Source organism: Xyrauchen texanus, chromosome 23 (assembly GCF_025860055.1).
Source record: "Xyrauchen texanus isolate HMW12.3.18 chromosome 23, RBS_HiC_50CHRs, whole genome shotgun sequence".
NCBI classification, from domain to species: Eukaryota; Metazoa; Chordata; class Actinopteri; order Cypriniformes; family Catostomidae; genus Xyrauchen; species Xyrauchen texanus.
The window spans coordinates 21,648,754-21,670,776 of NC_068298.1; the positions used below are offsets into that span (position 1 = coordinate 21,648,754).

At 45.1% G+C, this 22,023-nt stretch overlaps 1 protein-coding gene and 1 long non-coding RNA gene across 2 annotated transcripts in view; both read left to right on the forward strand.

The window, feature by feature from the left end:
• Positions 1-792: 792 nt before the first annotated feature.
• LOC127617350 (uncharacterized) lies at positions 793-1,916 on the forward strand. The gene is made up of 4 exons (XR_007967308.1): positions 793-910; positions 1,230-1,303; positions 1,454-1,737; positions 1,844-1,916. It is a non-coding gene; the product is annotated as an uncharacterized LOC127617350 (long non-coding RNA).
• A 10-nt stretch (positions 1,917-1,926) lies between these two features.
• The window catches only part of LOC127663458 (uncharacterized), a 33,560-nt gene continuing 13,463 nt past the window's right edge, over positions 1,927-22,023 (forward strand). Inside the window, exons 1-4 of the mRNA XM_052155064.1 lie at positions 1,927-2,178; positions 2,372-2,791; positions 2,905-3,059; positions 3,182-3,443. Of these exons, the coding sequence (XP_052011024.1) occupies positions 2,068-2,178; positions 2,372-2,791; positions 2,905-3,059; positions 3,182-3,443 (948 nt within the window). The 5' untranslated portion in view covers positions 1,927-2,067. The remainder of the gene's footprint in view (positions 2,179-2,371; positions 2,792-2,904; positions 3,060-3,181; positions 3,444-22,023) is intronic.

Sequence of the window (22,023 nt, forward strand, 5' to 3'; positions counted from 1 at the left end):
AATGAGAAACAAGTGTTTTTTTCCAAAATTGGTGATTTCCGCTTTTTTGCAGAATCTGTTAGTTGAGATCATGAAGAAGCCTCTCCATGTTTGAGATAACAGTATTGGTATATTTAAAAGCGTACATTTTGAGGTTGAAATCGGCTTGTTTTTCGGAGATTCTAGCATGCAGTAGGGGCGTGTCATTGTCTGTGTGTATTTCCGTACTGAATAGCGCCGGCGCTTTTGCCCCCGCCCCCAACAGCGTGGCTACTTATTATGCAGCTCTAGCCGGCTCTATATGATATCAAAATTCAATGAAGATGGATGCCGCAAAGAATGTCGCGAGACGAGCTGAACCGTGGCCATTACAACGAAAATGTTTTGAAGTACTTCTTCGACAAGCCGGATGCTTATGAACAAGCGTTCACTGATTCTGAAGACGATCTGAGCGACGATGAAAGTGGCATGATAAGACTGAATAATATCCCTAATCTACAACTGAGCGAAGATGAAGACGAGGAAGAATGTATCGGACTGGCGTCAGACGAAGTTGGACCGTGAAGATATCAGAGGCTATATCGATAGTAACATTTGATGGGGATATAGATAGAGAAATGGGGAAAATCCGTAACTTTGACTGTAAATGTTACACGAGGAGAAAAGAGAACTCTCTGCATGGGAGACAGTCTTGTAGCCAGAAGCTTTCTCCAGACATTATGTACAACATACGGCTGGATTCTTTAGCTGCGGAAAAAGAGTGGCAGGACATGCGAATTATTGGACATTTATAGGCAAACAGACGCACAGTGCAAACTTCGGAGATGGTTACATCCACAAAGAAGACCCCGACAAAGAGAAAGTGTGCCCGAACGACTTATTTCATTGGAGGCAACGAGATCTGCAAGAATACTTTTCTGTTTCTTATGGGGTGAGTTTCCATAAACATCAAAGTTTGTCGCTTTTTGTTCATTCTAAGAACACGCATACACGTTATCTCATGTTTAGTCCATGTTTAGACCTTCCAATACCTACCTATTGTTTTTAGCTAGCTCAGGACTGTCGCTTTAATTGTAACGTTAGCTGCTAATCGTTAGCATCATATCACTTGCCAAAACCCCCATTACTATAATGAGCTTTAAGATGGTAATGTGAGCTTCTGCTATTAATTTGAATAATGCTTCAATTGCTTGAATTGACTGGTGTTAATGACTTAATTTAGGATTTTTTAATCCTTTGACTCGAACCAGGTCTAACCACTAACTGAGGTCTAAACCAGGACTAAAACAAGACTAAACCAGGAAGTACAGATACAAGCTCTAAAGTAAGTAAAAGTAAAAAGTATTCATCATAAAATTTACTTCAGTAAAGTAAAAGTACCTATAATTTGTACAATACATTTTGATATAGGTGACAAGATGCCTGTTAGCAAGACCATGATGTTAAACGTTTTTCTTATTTCCCCTTTTTTCAGCATTGGCAGAGACACCCTGGCTGATATAGTCAAACACTATGAGGAGAATGGGGCAAGACCACGTTTGAGGAAGAAGCACTCATTGCCACGTCCACCAGCCAGGTTCATCAGCCCTGAGGATATCAACAGAGTTGTGGACTTCATAAAACACTATGCAGAAGACAATGCCATCATGCTGCCTGGCCGACAGCCTGGGCATAAGGATTGGCATGTGAAGTTGCTGCCAACTCATGTGTCCAAGGCCTCAGTGTGGCGTCTCTACGTGAAGTCTGCTAAGGAGCTTGGTATGTGTAAACATTGATTTAAAATTGAGTGCTTATAAAGTGAAATAATGCGGAGCACTATTAGCAATTACAATACAATTAACCATAAGCAATATCTGTTTTTCAGGTGAGCGTGCAGTTTGTAAAACCAGCTTCAAAGCACTGTGGAACCGACTTCTCCCACACATCAAAAGTTGCCGACCACGCACAGATCTCTGCTGGCAGTGCCAAAGCAATAACGAGCAGCTGATACGAAGTGCAAACCTCCCAGATGATAGAAAGTCTGAAGCAGTAAAGAAGCAACAAGATCATCTTTCCCTTGTGCAGAAAGAGAGGGCTGTGTACAACGACATGACTGCTGCCTGCAGAAAGATTTGCTCTGGCTCCAACCTGTCTTTTGGACCATCCCTACCAGCAAGCAAGAAGATTAGGATGCATTACAGTTTTGATTTTGCTCAGCAGGTAATATTTCACACACATTTACTTCACTTTACTTTATTAATGTCCCTTAAAGGGCGATTTGGTGCATGAGAATAAATAGTGCAAATGCAGAATAGCATCAATATAGTAAGTTTTATCTTTATTAGACAATTATGAATAGATGCAAATTTAATTTAATCTAATCCAAGTTCCCTCTCTCCTCTGTCTCCTACAGTTACACTTTCCCTCAAACCCTCTCCAGCCAGGACCAATGTACTTCCTGACCCCACGGAAATGTGGCCTATTTGGTGTTTCATGTGAAGGGCTGCAGAAACAGGTGAATTACCTGATTGATGAAGGCATGTCATCTACTAAGGGAAGCAATGAAGTCATCAGCTACATGCATCATTTCTTCGGCAACTTTGGAGTTGGAGAAACAGAGGTGGATCTTCATTGTGACAACTGCAGTGGGCAGAACAAGAACAACTTCATGCTCTGGTACCTTGCCTGGCGGGTTGGACACAAGCTTCACGATAAAATTGAAATCCACTTCCTTATTGCTGGCCACACCAAGTTTTCCCCTGACTGTGGCTTTGGACTCATCAAGCAAGCCTACATGAAGACAAGAGTCAACACTTTGGCAGACATCGCTGAGGTACTTTAACTTTACTTTGCTTTAATGACTTCAGTGCTGTTTTCTGTTCTGCTTCAATGAAACATTTAACTGAAGATCTTTTTTTCTTCCTCTCTTCTCTTTTTTGTCATCAGGTTGTGGAAAACAGCTCTCCTGTGAGTCACCTCAATATCCCACAGCTTGTTGGAACGGCAGAGGGCAAAGTTTTAGTCCAGACCTTCGACTGGCAGCAGCATCTGACTCGCCACTTCCGTAGACTCCCACAGATCAAGAGTTATCAGCACTTCAGGTAATTGAAACTTTCACATTGTGTACATACAATATAACATAGCAACAACATACACATGACAGTTTTTTATAAGAAAATACTTTTCCATGTTTAAAATGTCTTATGTGCTTTTTCTGTCACAGCTTTGAAGCCAAGAGACCAGGTGTGGTGCTTGCAAAAAGTCACCGTGATGCACAACCTGTCGAATATCAGCTACTGCGCCGACGGAGCAGATCTGCCCCTGTCGACGGTCTTCCTGTCCTGGCCCCACCTGGACTGAAAATTGACAGGCAGACCTATCTATATGAAAAAATCAGGCCATTCTGTGCTGACGAGGCAAGAGACATCACATGCCCAGCGCCAAGGGTCACAACACAGAAGAGTCCACAGAAGAGGATGCTGAATGTAATTTCATTGGACTGTGTCACAAAGACCTTTTTTCTTGTTTACAACACCTGCAATGTCACTTTATCAACCAACCACCTGAATTTAGTTTTACATTCTTGTATGAAAAGCACTCAGTGTACATAAGAGTTGCCTATACAGTTTTATCGGTAGATGCTAAGAGACATTTATTTATTACCTGTTTGCAAACTTTTTTTTTTCTTTGATGGCACATTTTCCTGACTTTTGCTCCCCTGTGCTTTACAGCTTTACAGGGGGAGCTTTACAGGGGTATGGCTTATCTAAATGAGATGTAAATGAGCCCTATTGTCACTCCCAGCAGCAGAGAGAGGTGAGAACTGCACAATCTTTTGAGGCCGTTTTCTCTCCTTTTAGCTTTTTTGAGTGCCTACCTTCAAATGGCCACAACTTCTCCAAATATTGTCAGATTTCCATGTGTTACAAATCGTTGGAAAGCTTGGAGACTACACTTTCAGAATCTGTGAATAACTCAAAATGCCCCAAAACCGACTTGTGTCCCTACTTTCCGTGATCGGTCACTAATTACAAGCCCATGGGCTGCACAAAAATCTAGCAGCCTCCTACCGTTGTTATTGAGCTGATCTGGCCCATGTCTTCCAATCTATCCTGACTAGCATCATGACCAACTCAGGTATTGAAGTCACTCAACATGATGATTCTATCCCAAGGGGCCACTTTAGCGAGCACCTGTGACAGGAGGTCATAGAAGGCATCTGACTCATCTGCCTTTCCCGCATCCCAACACGGATGTTCTTCTTCAGTGGGGGTATAAGTAACCACGACCACCACTCCTCATCTCTTGGTGATGGGAAGGCGAGCCCATAGTAACCTGGGGCTTACAGCTTTCCACACCTCACCGCCACGCTCCCTTCATTCTTTTGTTCAGAAGAAGATCCAATCCCTGTTGTTTGGCAGTCTTCTGCCCTAAGTAGAGGACAGTTCACCCCTCATAGTGGCAGGAGCCAGAGCAGGTCCACCAGACCTCCTGAAAACCACAGAGATCCAGGCGGTACCGGTCCAGCTCCCAACAGATGAGTGGCAGCCTCTCTTCCGCTGTGCGCATTCGAACATTCCACGTGGCCATCCATAGTGGCTTTTTATTGTTTCTGGAGGAGACCAGAGTGTAAGGATTCAGTCTTCTGGCTCTGCCAGATGGAGTTTGGCTAGGAGACATCATAGATGCCTGTCCCCCCCACACTAGCACTAGCTTAATTAAAGTTTTAATTTGTGATTTAGTGGAAATAAATTGAGGGTGAAAGGGTTACCATATTTTCTGTCCGTCAGCTACAGCATAGGTGTAGGGAATTCCAACAAGACCTACATCTCTTCTTTATTGACCTGGTCAAGGCCTATGATAGCATCAATAGGCCTGGGCTCTGGGTTGTTCTTCGTGCTTTTGGGGTCCCAGAACTGCTGCTCACAATCATTAAGGACCTTCCTGATGGTGAGCAGGCCCGGGTAAAACTACTTGGCCGGGAGGAGCCATTCCCTGTCCACCTTGGAGTGCGACATGGATGTCCTCTGGCTCCCACATTATTTCATATCTATTTCGACCGTGTAATTCATGAAGCCTTCGATAGCTGTACCGGAGGAATTTCCATCTGGTACAGATGTAATGGGAGGTTGATCGATGCCCGTGTGCGGTCAAGGGATGGCTCCCTATTGGTCAACCACATTATGTATGCTGATGATCTGGTGATTGCTGCTCACTCAGAGGAGTTGGAGGTGCTGCTGATGAACCTGGAGCTTACCACTAAGAAATGGGGCCTTACCATCAGCCCAACCAAAACTGGGAGTGTTTCCCATACCTGGGTAGTGTGCTTATGACTGGCTCCGGTTTGACAGCAGAGGTCTCACTCCAAATCAGTCGAGCAGCATAACGTAACGGTGTGTGGAATCTACCCGTTGAATACTTTAGGTATTCTCGGCCATGGTCATTCCCTCCCTTCTCTATGCTTGTGAAATGTGGAGCCCCTAATGGAACATCTTTGCCAGTTAGAAACATTTAGGCTGGCCTGCCTAAGATCCATCCTGGGTTTAACCAGGCATGATTGTGTGAGGAGCTCACAAATCTTTGAAAGATGTGGACAAAGTCCCATCGGTGAGCTCCTCCAGCAGAAAAGGTTGCGTTGGCTGGGTCATGTAGCCCACATGCCCGGCCACCGCATGCCTAAACAGCTTTTGTTCGGCCGGATAGAGGGGGCTAAGCAGACGCGGCACGGGCTGGAGAAGAGATGGAGTGATGTGGTACAGGAGGATGTGGAGCTGAGTGGACTTGCCAATGACTTGTACTAGCGGTGTCAAGATCGGCCTCTTTGGAGGAGACTCGTGAAGGACGCTACTGGCCAGTTGGAGGAAGTCGCCCTCCAACAACTACAGAGGGCAGAGGAGAGACGCTCACAACAACGAGCAGAGTGCCGGGTGGCTAAAGCACAGCAAGTTGGCACAGTAGGGGGCACAGGTGGTGCATCAGCCAGTCATCTCAGTCAGTCAACCTGTGTCACCTGTTGGATCTGTCCCATGACCTCCTGCCAGCGGGTGTTCGACACTTGACATGGCCTCAACGTGCACATAGCCTGGCACAAGCGTCGTGGTGACGTCAACGCCACTTAGTGGCGAATGGCGGTTGTTATTGTTGTGAGTGTGTGCTGGTAAATATTCCATGCACAAGTCAACCAGTCCTCATATTATTTATTTGCAATTGCCTTGCAATTTATTCCATTCAACATTGTCAAAAAAGGTTTGTGGTTTGTACAAGTTCAGTCACACAAATTCCTTGTGTGCTCTCCCAATGATTTAGTACCATCTATATGGTGTGCAGCTTTGTTTTTGAGTACCATTTTTAAGTGTTATCCTTAATTACGGCTCGGTCAAAGTCCTTTTCAGGACAAGTCAGTCCAGTTGGCTACCATATTTTTGAAAGCTCCCAGGCAGCTATTTTCTTTGGACACTAGCAGCATAGAAGACTTAGAACTCCTATCTAATTGAATGGTAGAAAGACCAAAATTTAACCAAGATTACGATCAAAGAAAATATTTAAAATAAGCAGTCAAATCTGACAACAGTGGTAACATATTTATTTATATATTTTAGCTTAGATCACGATAAAAAGGCAATTTGTCTAGCCAGTCCAGCTAATGTGCATTCTCGGGTTGATTGACAGGCGATGTCTGTATCTAAAAGGTGACTGATTCTTTAACCTGTAAGGCCTGACTTCCTTTCCTACATCTGCCGTATTGAGCATTCCAAATTCTACCATTCATTTTAAATAAGTGGCCTGTCTTGTGCTAAACAGTCTTTGACTTCGCTATTCAAAAGCATTTATACAGAATTAAATTCTTAGTTGTGGTGAACCAATTCAATAATCACTGCATGCTCAAAGCACACTAAGACAAGAGCAAACATGACATCAGAGGCCATCTGATCTTTATGTTCAACTTAATCATCCTTTGGTCTGTGAACACCTTCTCCACCCCACAGTGTAGCATTTTAACATGAGACAGAATGTTGTAGACAGATTATGTTTCCCCAACAAGAGAAAATTTTATTGCTCAGACCTGACACTGAATATGATGAAATCCAACCTCAAATTACTTGTGCGCAAGACTGAATGGCTTGACAAATTATGTAGCCTACTTTTTTTCTTTTTTGATCCCAAAGGAGTAAAACACCAGTTTCTCCAGTCAGTTTAAACACACTTTAATTTCAGATGTCAAAATTAAAATAAACAAGCATGCACTGCAGTCAGCTAGTTGATCTACACTTAATATGTATACTGAGCTTGCTGAATGGGGCACACGGTTAACAGGCACTATTTTCTTACTCAAAAATATTATATCCTAATAATCTCCATTTTAGAAAGAGGGATATATCAGGGGGAAAAAAAAGAAGGAAAGTGAGAAGGTGTATAGAGTTGACACTTTGCTACCCTCCTCATTGTACAGTGGATCCTAAAGTTTTACAGTACTACGTCAAGCTATTCAAAAAGCCCTGCAAAATGACAACATATGCAAAATATCCAGCTTAGTTTCAGACTCTAACTTAATGTAACATCTAGATGTGTTTTTGTTCATGTTTTGTTAATGTCTTTTATTTTAAAAAGTTTGTTCATGTTCCATGCCATATTTTGTTCCTGTTTCCTTGTCATGTGACCTTCCTGTTCTCTTACGAGAGGTTCTCTCGTATTGCGTAAGCTAGCTTACGCTACGGAAAGATTCATCTTTTCTGAGATATTGAAGCCAAAAAATTATCCTTAATTTTGTATCATTTGTCAACGCAGTGCAGCAACTGCAGACCTTGAGCGGGCTAGCTAGCGAGCTCATTGGTTGCTCTGCGGCAACTGCTGCAGCCTATAGACGAACTTGGGCGAACTCGCGTCCAATGAGAGGCGTCCCGCGCTACTGCATCAAAGCCCGCCAAAATGGGCATGGCTAGAGTGCATATAAGCGTAGTTCGTAGGCTGGAACCCTGATTTTCATCTCTTCAGCGAAGCTCTTCGCATCTCTGAACTGGAAGCCGCATCGCCGTTCGAGGGGCATCTAGCAAGCTTGGACAGCGTTCGAAGAAGCCGGACGTCTTCGCCACCTTCAGCCATCCTGCGAGCTACGCCATCCAGCGACGTATCCTTTTTAGAGCAAGCTAAGTTCCTCAGCTGAACTTCACAAAAGAGTATCGAGCATCTTTTTAAAGATGCCTCGCGACTTTCTGCGGCTCATGCCGCGCTCCTCTCAGCACCGGAGACCGCCACCTCATCTGGCGCTCTCTGCCTGGGACGGGAACATGCAGAGCTCGCCCTCGCTGACGGCGGATGCGACCTCTGCGAGGAGCATCCGATGTCGACCCTGCGGGCTCGACTCGAAGCATGCAAAACCGAAGCCGCGCGCTGCCTTCGTTTCACCGCGCAATAAGAAGCGCCGCTCCCAAAGGCTGCCGGAACCAGTGTTAGAAGCGACTGCCTCGCCGGAGCCTCTCCCTCGAAGTCTCGCTTTCACCCTCCCCACCCCGGGACGCCGCAGTTGCCGCCGAGCGGCCGCACTGCTGCCATCTGGGATGACGAGGCGGAGGATAAGGGTTGCTGTTCCATCATGGCTTCGGACAGCGAGGAGTGGTCAGGCTCCCAAGCCTCCTCCTCGGCCCAGGAATCCAGAGGATTTGGTAGCAGCACACCTTTGCCCGCCCTCCGCGAGATGGCGGTCTAAACCAGTGCTCCCGTCTAGGCCTGCAGAACTACTTCCGCCTGTGTTGGCCACGCCTATGCCGCCGCCGGCCAAGCCGCATCTGCTCTGCATTCCATGGCCGTCTTACAGATCCTCCAAGCGGACCTCCTTCGAGAATGGGATGAGAAAGGCGGACACCCAGAGGCTGTTTCAGATCTAAGGAGCGCGACGGACAACGCGCCGCTCTCTCCGTTCGGTCTCTTCGGTTCCGCGGTGAGTGGCATTGTTGACCGTTTCATGGCTGTCCAGAAAGCCACCCAAGCCATGAATCTCTTCCTGCCTCGTCGCGCTAGCTCCTCTGCAGGCCGCCCACGTGACCAGCCTCCTGCATGAGCCTCTTCACAGCGCCCAGCTCAGCAAAGCCAGACTTTTCAGCATCGACAGGGCGGCCGCCCTAGGTCGCGCTCAGACAGCCGCCGCAGACCGCCGCCCCCCCGCGGGCCTCGGACTAAGATTGCATTTAAACCTGAGCAACCGAAGTCCTCCTAGCTTTGTTGAGAAAACGACGGCTCAGTCCCGCCGCAGCCGGACAGCCGTCAAAGCTTCGCCCTCTGTCAGTCCCCTTCTCTCAGGCTACTGCAGTGGTGGATTCAGCAGCCAACAAGCCGGTGATACTGCCCGCTTGCCTGCACTCAAATGCCGTTTTCACGACGACCCAAAGAAATCTTGTAAAGAGCAAACATGCCTTATGTGTAGAAAATGTGCCCACAATCCAGTGTTCACCCCTACACACAAGCATTACAGTTCCCGTGTTCCTATCAGAGCCCACTCACATAAAGCGGACACAGCCCGCTCGAGTGTTAAGAGTCAATAAACGCGCCCACGAATCCGTGCGCGCGCCCCTTCTCTGGCCGCTCTGTCACACGACCAGCCTTGTGTAGAAAATGTGCCCACAATCCAGTGTTCACCTCTACACACAAGCATTACACTTCCCGTGTCCCGATCAGAGCCCACTCACATAAAGCGGACACAGCCCGCTCGAGTGTTAGAGTCAATAAACGCACTCACGAATACGTGCGCGAGCCCATTCTCTGCCCGCTCTGTCACACGGCCAGCAAAAACTTCTCTGTATGTAAGTCCCGTGCCCGTGACTATGCTCGCGCATCACTTAACAGATGTGACTCTTTCCCCATTCACCTCAATCGGAAGTCACTCACAGAACAGCCTGTCCCTGCTGTCTGCGAGCAGTCATGCATAAGCACAGTAAGCCGCCACACATTCTGTTCAGCCGCTGTGTGCGGCAATCAGGGCGATTTGGCCATTCACCCTCTAGCGTTACGCTTCAAAGCGTGGGAAGCTATCCTAGGATATCCAAATGGGTGTTAAGCACAATAAAACAGGGCTATTTGCTACGTTCGATCGCCGCCCTCCCCGCTTCAGAGCGCGGCTCGAAACTATTGTGAACACGGAAGCAGCCTGCATGCACGTTCAGAAATAGCAAACCTTCTGTGCAAAAGGGCCATAGAGAAAGTGCCGCCTTCGCTGAGCGAGTCGGGGTTTTACAGCCGTTATTTTCTTGTTCCCAAGAAAGACGGCGGCCTCAGACCAATATTAGATCTCAGGGTTTTGAACAAGGTGCTTGCAAAAAGACCGTTCAAAATGCTTACAATCAGGAAACTCCTCGCGCATATGCGCCAGGGGGACTGGTTTATCTCTCTCGATCTGAAAGATGCCTATTTTCAGATTCAGATAAATCCCCGTCACAGGCCATTCTTGAGATTCGCCTTCGACGGCCAGGTTTATCAATACACCGTCCTTCCGTTCGGCCTGTCTTTAGCACCCCCGTACTTTCACGAAGTGCATGGATGTGGCGCTCGCACCCCTGCGGAGTCAGGGCTTGCAAATTCTGAACTATTTGGATGACTGGCTGATTATGGCACAGTCACATACGGAGCTTCTGTCTCACAGAGCAGTTCTCCTCAGCCATCTGAACAGTTTGGGTCTTGCAGTCAATTGGACCAAGAGCTCACTACAGCCCAGTCAGGCAATTTCCTTCCTTGGAATAGAACTAGACTCCGTGGCAATGACGGCTCGCTTATCTACACAGCGCGTGCGCCATGTTCAGCGACTAGCCGCGTCCTTTCAGATGAACAGCCTCATGCCTCTGAAAAAATTTCAGAGAGTGCTAGGTTACATGGCCTCAGCCGCAGCAGTACTTCAGCTGGGTTTACTGCGCATGCTCCACTTCAGCATTGGCTAAACACCCGCGCTCTCGCCGGGCTTGGGCCACAGGCCGCCAGCCGATCAAGGTGACTCAGACCTGTATTTCAGCTCTGCAGCCCTGGACAGTGGCCGAATGGTATCAGCGGGGAGTGACGATGGGAGCTGTATCTCGCCGAAAAGTCATCTCGACAGACGCCGTCCAACACGGGTTGGGGCGCGGTCTCGCGAGGGCTCTCCGCTTTTTTGGCCTATGGTCAGTTCAGGAAAAGCTCCTTCACATAAATTGTCTGGAAATGATAGCGGTCGAGTACGCGCATGCGCTTTCTCCCGGTCATTCAGGGTCACCACGTCCTGGTCCGTTCGGACAACAGATCTGTGGTATCCTACCTAAACCGCCAGAGCGGTCTCAGATCCAGGAACCTCTTCCATCTGACGAAACGCATACTGAGTTGGTCCCAGTGCCACCTGCGCCGCTGAGGGCGACGCGACGTGCCAGGCCACCTGAACGACGGCCCAGACAGACTGTCCAGAGACAATATTCCCCAGGGGAATGGTCCCTGCACGCTCAAACAGTCCAGAAGTTATGGCGCATATTCGGCAGAGCAGAGATAGACCTCTTTACGGCCAGAAGAGAACTCTCACTGCCCAATATTTTTCTCGAAAAGTGAGGACGCGCTGGCCCAGGACTGGCCCAACCGCCCGCTTTACGCCTTCCCTCCCGCCTCGCTATTGCCACAGGTAATGCAGAGGATCAGGGAAACGCGCCACTCGGTGCTCCTCATAGCCCCGCGTTGGGAGAATCAGACATGGTTCCCGGAGCTTACGCAACTGTCACTGACAGCGCCGTGGCCCATCCCAGTGAGAGCAGATCTCCTCTCTCAAGCTCGCGGCACGATCTGGCATCCCCACCCAGAGTGCTGGGCGCTGCACGCTGGGTGATCAACGACTACCCGTCGTTCTGCCAGAAGGGGTAATAAACACCATCATACACGCTAGAGCCCCTTCCACGAGAAGACTCTATGCGTCAAAATGGTCTGTGTTTTCAAAATGGTGCACCGACAGAGACCTGGACCCACGGACGTGTTTTTACAAAGAGCTGCTGGATAAGGGCAGATCCCCATCCACGCTCAAAGTGTGTGTGGCGGCCGTCGTGGCGTTCGCTGAACCCCTGCACGGCCAGTCACTGGGAAAAAATGAGCTGGTCATCCACTTCCTCAGGGGAGCTAGAAGGATGAACCCCCCGCGCCCCCCATCGGTTCCTATCTGGGATCTTTCTATAGTTCTCGAAACTATGAAAGCCCCCCCTTTCGAACCGCTTCAATCCGTGGATTTGAAATACCTTTCACTCAAAACCATTTTTCTGACTGCCCTGTCATCAGTCAAACGTGTGGGAGACCTTCATGCGCTGTCTGTCAGCGCTGCGTGTCTTGAGTTTGGACCAAGTGACTCCAAGGTCATTTTAAAGCCTAGACACGGCTATGTTCCCAAGGTGATCGGTACTCCTTTCAGAGCACAGGTCATTTCCCTATCGGTGCTGCCAGCATCCGATAGTGAACGCGATGCCAATCTCCTTTGCCCAGTCAGAGCACTGAGATTGTATACTGCCCACTCCGCCTCTTTCAGACGCTCTGAGCAGCTTTTCGTTTCGTTCGGAGGGCGCACCAAAGGTCTCGCTGCCTTGAAACAGACACTGTCTAGATGGATAGAGGACGCTATTGCTGCCGCATACGCGTCAAAAGACCTGCCATGCCCGTTGGGCATTAGGGCTCACTCCACTAGAGGCATGGCCTCATCGTGAGCATGGTCCAGCGGGATTTCCATTCACGACATATGTGTGGCAGCGGGCTGGGCTTCCCCCTCCACCTTTGTCAGATTTTACAATCTGGAAGTGCCCACCCTCTAGGCAAAACTACTAGCGGTTTAATACGCTACAGCTCCCCTGGTGAGCTGCACTGATGGGACTCATTCCACACAGACCGGCACCGCCGCTCTGTCGTTCCCTTCCCACAATGTGCTTATGTATTACACACACACTGGCCCGCACTCTTGCCGGCCAAATATTATTTCCCCACTCACAAGGGCTCCCCCGGGTCCCCCACCCCGGGGCTCATGCAGTGGATGCTTGGCGCGCACGGCGTTGACAATGGGTTCCCGTAGCGTAAGCTAGCTTACGCAATACGAGAGAACCTCTCGTAAGAGAACGAATCGGTTACCTAACGTATCCTCGGTTCTCTCTAGACGAGGGAACGTGTATTGCGTAGCCGGCCGTGCTCGCGCCACGAGCGACTTTCGCTTCATTCAATGAAAACTAGGGTTCCAGCCTACGAACTACGCTTATATGCACTCTAGCCACGCCCATTTTGGCAGGCTTTGATGCAGTAAGTGCACGGACGCCTCTCATTGGACGCGAGTTCGCCCAAGTTCGTCTATAGGCTGCAGCAGTTGCCGCAGAGCAACCAATGAGCTCGCTAGCTAGCCCGCTCAAGGTCTGCAGTTGCTGCACTGCGCTGACAAATGATACAAAATTAAGGATAATTTTTTGGCTTCAATATCTCAGAAAAGATGAATCTTTCCGTAGCGTAAGCTAGCTTACGCAATACTCGTTCCCTCGTCTAGAGAGAACCGAGGTTACGTTAGGTAACCGATTCGTTTCCTTCCATGTTCATGTGTCTTGTTTTAATTGATTCATTGTTTACTTTGTTATCAGTTCTAGTTTGTCATTGGTGTTTGTTTATTGGCATATGTTTCCCCATGTCCATGTATTTAAGCCCTCAGGTTTGCCAATGTCTCTTGTCTAGTATTGATGCTTGTTTGTGAAATTTTCATGCCACGTTCAAAGCCAAGTAAAGTTAAGTTCATGTTTACATTTTGTTCAAGTCAAGTTTAGTCAAGTTCATGGTTATGTTTTGTTTTGATTCACATTTTTAGTCAGGGTTTTTTGAGATTACGTTTTGGAATAAACTGCACTTGGGTTCTTCAAATAATTGTGTTATTGCCATTGCAGCTACACATCGTTACAGAATACTAGACCGCCCATTATGGACCCAGTAGTTCAGCTCCTGCATCTTCGTCAGGGGAATCAACCTCTGGAGAATTACATGGAGGATTTTTGTGCTCTGGCTTACCAAGTGGACTTTAATGAGGTTGCCCTCAAAGACATTTTTTGCTTTGGACTGAATGAGCCAATCTCCAATTTTATGCCTTGTGGTCGCAGTCCCCTCAACCTGGCTCTATATATTGACATCGCCCTACAGATCACTGGTTACACATTCACTGTGGGGGAGGCTTACATCACGCCAGAGTTCCACGTCATGGCCGCCATCGCGCCAGAGTTCCACGTCATGGTCACGCTTTGATTTCATATTAGCAAACTATGGTTTTGGCAAGTTGTTTAGGACATTTACTTTGTGCATGACATGAGTAATTTTTCCAACAATTGTTTATAGACAGATTGTTTCACTTTTTATTGACTATATTACAATTCCAGTGAGTCAGAAATTTACATACACTAAGTTAACAGTACCTTTAAGCAGCTTGGAAAATTCCAAAAATTATGTCAAGCCTTTAGATAATTAGCCTCTGATAGGCTAATTGGAGTCAATTGGAGGTGTGCCTGTGGACATATTTTAAGGCCTACCTTCAAACTCAGTGCCTCTTTGCTTGACATCATGGGAAACTAAAAATAAATCATACAAGACCTAAAAAAAAAAAAAAACTGTGGACCTCCACAAGTCTGGTTCATCCTTGGGAGCAATTTCCAAATTCCTGAAGTTACCACGTTCATCTGTACAAGCAATAGTACACAAGTATAAACACTATGGGACCACGCAGCCGTCATACTAATCAGGAAGGAGATACAGTATATTCTGTATCCTAGAGATGAACATAGTTTGGTGCAAAAATGTGCAAATCAATCCCAGAACAACAGCAAAGCACCTTGTGAAGATGTTGGCGTAAACAGGTAGGCATATATCTATATCCAAAGTAAAATGAGTCCTATATCAACATAACTTGAAAGGCTGCTCAGCAAGGAAGAAGCCACTGCTCCAAAACCACCATACAAAGCCAGACTACAGTTTGCAAATGTACATGGGGACAAAGATCTTAATTTATGGGGAAATGTCCTCTGGTCTGATTAATAAAAAATGTATCTTGTTGGCCATATTGATTGGAAGAAAAAGGGTGAGGCTTGCAAGTCTTACGACACTTCACCAAATAAATGGCACCATGAGGAAGGAAAATTATGTGGATATATTGAAGTAACATCTCAAGACATCAGCCAGGAAGTTAAAGCTTGGTTGCAAATGTGTCTTACAAATAGACAATGACTCCAAACATAGCTCCAAACTTGTGAAAAAATGGCTTGAGGACAACAAAGTATTGGAGTGACCATCGCAAAAGCCTGGCCTCAGCCCAATAGACAATTTGTGGGCAGAACTGAAAAAGCTTGTGCAAGCAAGGAGGCCTACAAACCTGACTCCGTTACACCAGTTCTGTCTGGAGGATAATATTTGATTTGAAATATTTGACCCAAGATAAACAATTTAAAGTCAATGCTACAAAAGTGTACGTAAACTTCTGACCCACTGGGAATGTTATGAAAGAAATAAAACCTCAAATAAATCATTCTCTCTACTATTATTCTAACATTTCACATTCTTAAAATATAGTAATCCTAACTGACAGGGAATGTTTTCTATGATTAAATGTCAGGAATTGTGTAAAACTAGAGTTTCAATGTATTTGGCAAAGGTGTATGTAAACTTATGACTTCAAGTGTATTTTATTATTTATTTTTTTCACTCCACAGATTAGGCCTGCAGAGATGCCATCTGTCCGAACAAGAATTTTGTTTCAACAAATCAGTCTGGGAAAAGGCAGTTTAATTGATGAAGCTGATAGCATCAAAAGTATGAAATACACAAACGTTGATTTAAGAAAGATCATCAACGGCATTGTTGCATTGCTTATACATCCCATGTTTTTACTGTTGTAGCAATAGGCTTTTCTTTTAATAATTGGATATGAATGCTTCTATTACTTCAGTAAATTACAGAATACATGCTGTAAAATGTCATTTGTAACGTATTCTGTTAGATTACTCAAGGTCAGTAACGTATTCTAAATACTTTGGTTTACTTTTTCAGCTTTTTTTTTTACTTGTTTTGACTATAAAAACACTGCGAGTACAGTAAGACAAAATAAACATGTTAAAAATACATTCTTTGAAAAGCCTAAATATTTTATGCAGTGTTGTTTCTAAAACAAGATGAATCAAATTGACCTTGTTAAAGGATTTTTAGATATTTTTACAGGAAAATAATAAAACAATTATTATCAAGAATACGATGTTTGGACTTATATCAAAGGTCTTACTAGAAAAAATAAATTATGATCCATCGTCAATTTTCTTGATAAAAAAATATGATCGTGCCTAGTAACGAGCATGTGAAATGGCTAGAAATAGCATTTTAGCTTAGTGTAAAGCTGACAATTTACTCAAGGTATATTTCTATTTCTTCTGCTCCAAACTTACTTCTCTGTCTGCTCATATGAATGTAACACATCATAAGAAAGTTTTTCACTGTTCAAATGCACTTTGGATTTATAAATGTTTTCCATCTGAAAGGGCTAAATATTAAATGGAACAAATAAAATGTAAAGTAATCTCTTCAGTAATCAAATACTTTTTTGAATGTAACTGTATTCTATTTACCAATTATTTAAATAGTAACTGTAGTGGAAAACAGTTACTTATAAATTGTATTTTAAATACATAATGTTACATGTATTCCATTTCTCCCCATCCCTTTATATACACTCACCTAAAGGATTATTAGGAACACCATACTAATACTGTGTTTGACCCCCTTTGCCTTCAGAACTGCCTTAATTCTACGTGGCATTGATTCAACAAGGTGCTGAAAGCATTCTTTAGAAATGTTGGCCCATATTGATAGGATAGCATCTTGCAGTTGATGGAGATTTGTGGGATGCACATCCAGGGCACGAAGCTCCCGTTCCACCACATCCCAAAGATGCTCTATTGGGTTGAGATCTGGTGACTGTGGGGGCCATTTTAGTACAGTGAACTCATTGTCATGTTCAAGAAACCAATTTGAAATGATTCGAGCTTTGTGACATGGTGCATTATCCTGCTGGAAGTAGCCATCAAAGGATGGGTACATGGTGGCCATAAAGGGATGGACATGGTCAGAAACAATGCTCAGGTAGGCCGTGGCATTTAAACTATGCCCAATTGGCACTAAGGGGCCTAAAGTGTGCCAAGAAAACATCCCCCACACCATTACACCACCACCACCAGCCTGCACAGTGGTAACAAGGCATGATGGATCCATGTTCTCATTCTGTTTATGCCAAATTCTGACTCTACCATCTGAATGTCTCAACAGAAATCGAGACTCATCAGACCAGGCAACATTTTTCCAGTCATCAACTGTCCAATTTTGGTGAGCTCTTGCAAATTGTAGCCTCTTTTTCCTGTTTGTAGTGGAGATGAGTGGTACCCGGTGGGGTCTTCTGCTGTTGTAGCCCATCCGCCTCAAGGTTGTGCGTGTTGTGGCTTCACAAATGCTTTGCTGCATACCTCGGTTGTAACGAGTGGTTATTTCAGGCAAAGTTGCTCTTCTATCAGCTTGAATCAGTCGGCCCATTCTCCTCTGACCTCTAGCATCAACAAGGCATTTTCAGCCCACAGGACTGCCGCATACTGGATGTTTTTCCTTTTCACACCATTCTTTGTAAACCCTAGAAATGGTTGTGCGTGAAAATCCCAGTAACTGAGCAGATTGTGAAATACTCAGACCGGCCCGTCTGGCACCAACAACCATGCCACGCTCAAAATTGCTTAAATCACCTTTCTTTCCCATTCTGACATTCAGTTTGGAGTTCAGGAGATTGTCTTGACCAGGACCACACCCCTAAATGCATTGAAGCAACTGTGATGTGATTGGTTGATTAGATAATTGCATTAATGAGAAAATGAACAGGTGTTCCTAATAATCCTTTAGGTGAGTATATACACACACACACACACACACACACACACACACACACACACACACACACACACACACACACACACACACACACACACACACACATATATGTTTCCCCTTACTACTTTATGAATTGACTGAAAATTGTTTGCAGAAATGGTTAAAAAGATACATCTGCAAAGTAGAATTTGTTATCTTGACACTTCTGACACCATAGGAACTAGAGAGTGATGCTGACAGGATTCACAGTCACTGTGTTTTTCAAAACATAACACATTTGAGGGAAATTCCATTTCATCTTTTTAATGGAATAATTTGATGAATTGACTTTTATTTGGAAAAACATCCTCCAGATCGACACAGACTTATGCGCTCACACACACAGACTGTTTAGTTTGTAGGGTTGATTGCTAGTACATAGGGCTTTGGGGCAATGGTAGTGTAATGGGTGCTAATAAACAGGCTGTGGACAATGTGCTGGATAAGGCTAATGAGATCCATTAGAGAAGGAGCATGACATGCCCATGAAACACAGCAACTTGTTCCCTCTGCTCTCATTGCAGCTACACCTAATCAGGCAGTCTGCTTGCTTCTTGCCTTTAACTACCCCCACAGGAAAGCCAACACTGGCTCTTGCTGTCCCATTACCAGTGCTGGTCTGTGCTCTGTAAAACAGAGCCTTGTAATTACAGAAGCTTCCATCAACATTGGTAAGTTTCCTCATTGGTATAAACTGGGACTGGCAACTAGTGAGATGAGTACTTGATGCTGACAAACTGGCTTACATCCCATTTTTTCTTCACACTTATAATAATAGGGTGAATTAATTTCTGTAGATAGGTATAAATTGTTCGATATTTTGTGCTTTATCTTATGTTTTCACATTATGAGAAATTCATGTCATAGGAAGCAAAATGTGTTTAAAATATATTAAAAACACCAAGGGTAATAATTAATTAAATTATTGATTTAAATACAGGAAGAAACACATTCTGGCATCACAAGATATTTTTATATATATATAAAAAAAGCATTAAGACAATTTAATCCTGCTTTAGTTATTTTCTCAAATCAACAAATTATAATATATTGTAACAGAAAGCTGCAAAATAATGCTTTACATTGCTCCTACATGGAACATGTTGTTGGAATCTGGAAGCAAGTACATTTTTTATTATTTCTGGATTATTTACTTGTGTGTAAAACAAGACTGGATAGCCTCACCATCTGATAGGATGCAGCAGTGTTGCACATCTTTCATCTCAGAAAATCTCATTCTTGTATACAGTGAAATGCAGAAGTTCTACATTCAAGCAGTGATCCTCTGTGAAAGGAAGCAGTACTGCTGGACACTTAATTGGCCTATTGAACCCTTGTCTCACCTCACTTTTCCAGGAAACCCAATGCCATAATAAGGCTGACATGGTGATGACACCTGTACACCAATCACATGACAATACCCCTATTCAACAGCCAGCATTAAAGATAGAGTTTGCAGGTCTCGCCTTATCATCCTGACTGGAGACAAGCAATGGTTGCTGGTGCAAGTGAGTGGCAAATTTAGTAAAGGAGGAAAGTAGGAGGAAAGGAACATGATGTTATGGCAGTTTCTGGGATGAGGACCATCAGAGTGTCATTACTGGTTTCTTATCTCTAAACCTTGACAACCTGAGACACCTTGACCTGTCAGAGTTTTGCAAAGGTTGAGGAGATTGGAATGCTTTTGATGCCAATCACCTGGGTCTATTCTTTAACAGTTGTGCTTGTCCCACACTTCTCCAAACATTCTAAAATTAGCTTTGGACATTTATTATTTATTAAAGTGGAACCATTTTTTTCCCAGTCTGGTCAGTACAGAATAATTAATTAGACATCATGTTTGCGATCATATGACCAAAACATAAATAAATAATAATAATAATAAAAAAAACAATAATGATAAAATGGAATGAGCACACTAGCCCAAAACTTTGCACAAGCTTACCCACAGTATATCAACAGTAGTAACTTAGCTGCATAGTTTATTCTGAGTTGCAAATGCATTACCAACTTTTAAATTACAGTGGTGTTCTGTTAATAAATGAAAGCCAGAAAGAAAAAAGAAATTTCATCACATCAGTCATTTCAAAAGTTAACACAGATTAAGGTAACTGAGGGGAAAACAAAGATGCAAAATGTCGCTGTTTAATTTTACATCAACAAAGGTTCTACAATGGTTTGTCTATACATCCTAACATATTCATCATCAGTCATCAAAATGTTTCAAAAGAATCCCAAACACTTTTATTATTATTATTATTATGGCAGCAATGTTATGGAAAGGCCTGTCCACAGAGAAATCATGTTGGGTCAAAATCATGCTTTCCCAGACAGTACACTGAAAAGGTGTTAACCTACAAAATGTGCTTTATGTACTCAGGTTTGGGAGGGTTACTTTTGAAATGTGATGAAAACTACAGATTACAGAATACATGCTGTAAAATGTAATTTGTAATGTATTCCGTTAGATTACCCAAGGTCAGTAACGTATTCTAAATACTTTGGATTACTTCTTCAGCGCTGGTAGATTTATTTCAAGACTCCCGGGAGCAGAGAAACTGGAGGAAACGCATACAGGTGCATACAGGTGCGTCCAGACCCAGGGGGGCTGGGTGACTCAGAGATAAGTAGAGGGGACCTTGTGCTGTCTGTTGGGAGGTGAAGAGGTCCACTTCTGCTCTATAAAATCTCACCCAGATTTGTTCCACTAACTCGGGGTGGAGTTTCCACTCCCCCATTGGAACTTTCTGTCTGGACAGTAAATCTGCTCCCACATTCAGGCATCCAGGGATATAAACTGCTCTGATTGACAGGAGCTTGCCCTGGGCCCAAAGAAGAATCTGCCATGCCAGTCTGTTGAGCTGGCGTGAACGTAGACCTCCTTGATGGTTTATGTAAGAGACTACTGCTGTGTTGTCCACCCGCACCAGGACATGGCAGCCTCTCAAATACTGGAGGAACTATTTCAGAGCCAGAAATACAACTATCAACTCGAGGCAGTTGATGTGCCAATCGAGCTGATGACCCTCCCATTCCCCTTGAGCTGGACGACCATTTAAGACCGCATCCCAGCCCATCAGGGAGGCATCTGTCGTTAGCAATTTGTGACGGCAAGACACACCAAGATTGGGACCCAAAGTGAGGAACCGGGGTCTGAACCACATAGAAAGGGTACGAAGCGAGCAGCGCGTAACCCTTATCTGCCTTAGGGGACTGGCCCTTGGATGAAATCCCCCGGCTTTGAGCCACAACTGAAACTGTCTCATGTGCAGAAGGCCCAAAGGGATCACCGAGGACGCAGATGCCATGAAACCTAGTATTCATTGATACTGACTAACAGTTCCATACAACACCCAGATAGGTAATTTCCTGAGTGGGAGAGAGAATGCTCTTTTTGATGTTGAGTCTCAGACCCAGAGAAACCAGATGAGCTAAGACGATATCCCTGTGCTGAACTGCCAGTTCTTGTGATTCAGAATACTGATGCCCCGGAGTCACAGAGGAGCCAGTGCTGCATCCATGCATTTCGTGAATGTTCGCCCCCGAAAACGAACCTCAGGAACTTCCTGTGTTGTGTCAGAATTTCGACATGAAAATATGCGTCCATGAGATCGATCGTGACCAACAAATTGTGATGTTGGATTTTAGACACGACCATCTTGACAGTTAGCATCTTAAACTTGAATGCCCTGATTGAGCGATTCAAGCCTTGAAGGTCTAAAATCGGACGCAACCACCCACACTTCTTGGGAACCAGGAAGTATTTGAGTAACTTTAAGTAACTTTGTCCTTGTCTCCGATGGCCGACAGGTTGAGCCATAAGTGTCTCTTCATGCGAGCCATCTGCTTGGTCGCGTTGAAAGACAGATCCGTGGCTCGACGAATCTCAGAGAAAGCCTCTTCGTCGACCATGGAGCCCGCACTCAGGTCCTTCAACAGATCAGCCTGGTACGCCTGTAACACTGCCATAGTGTGCAGGGCAGCACCAGCCTGACCTGCTGCCTGATAAGCCTTCCCCACAAGCGTGGAGGTGGTCTTGCATGGCTTTGTGGGGACAGTGGGTCTCTTTAGTGATGATGCCGAGCCAGGCGAGAGATAACCCGCAAGTGTCTCTTCTACCGT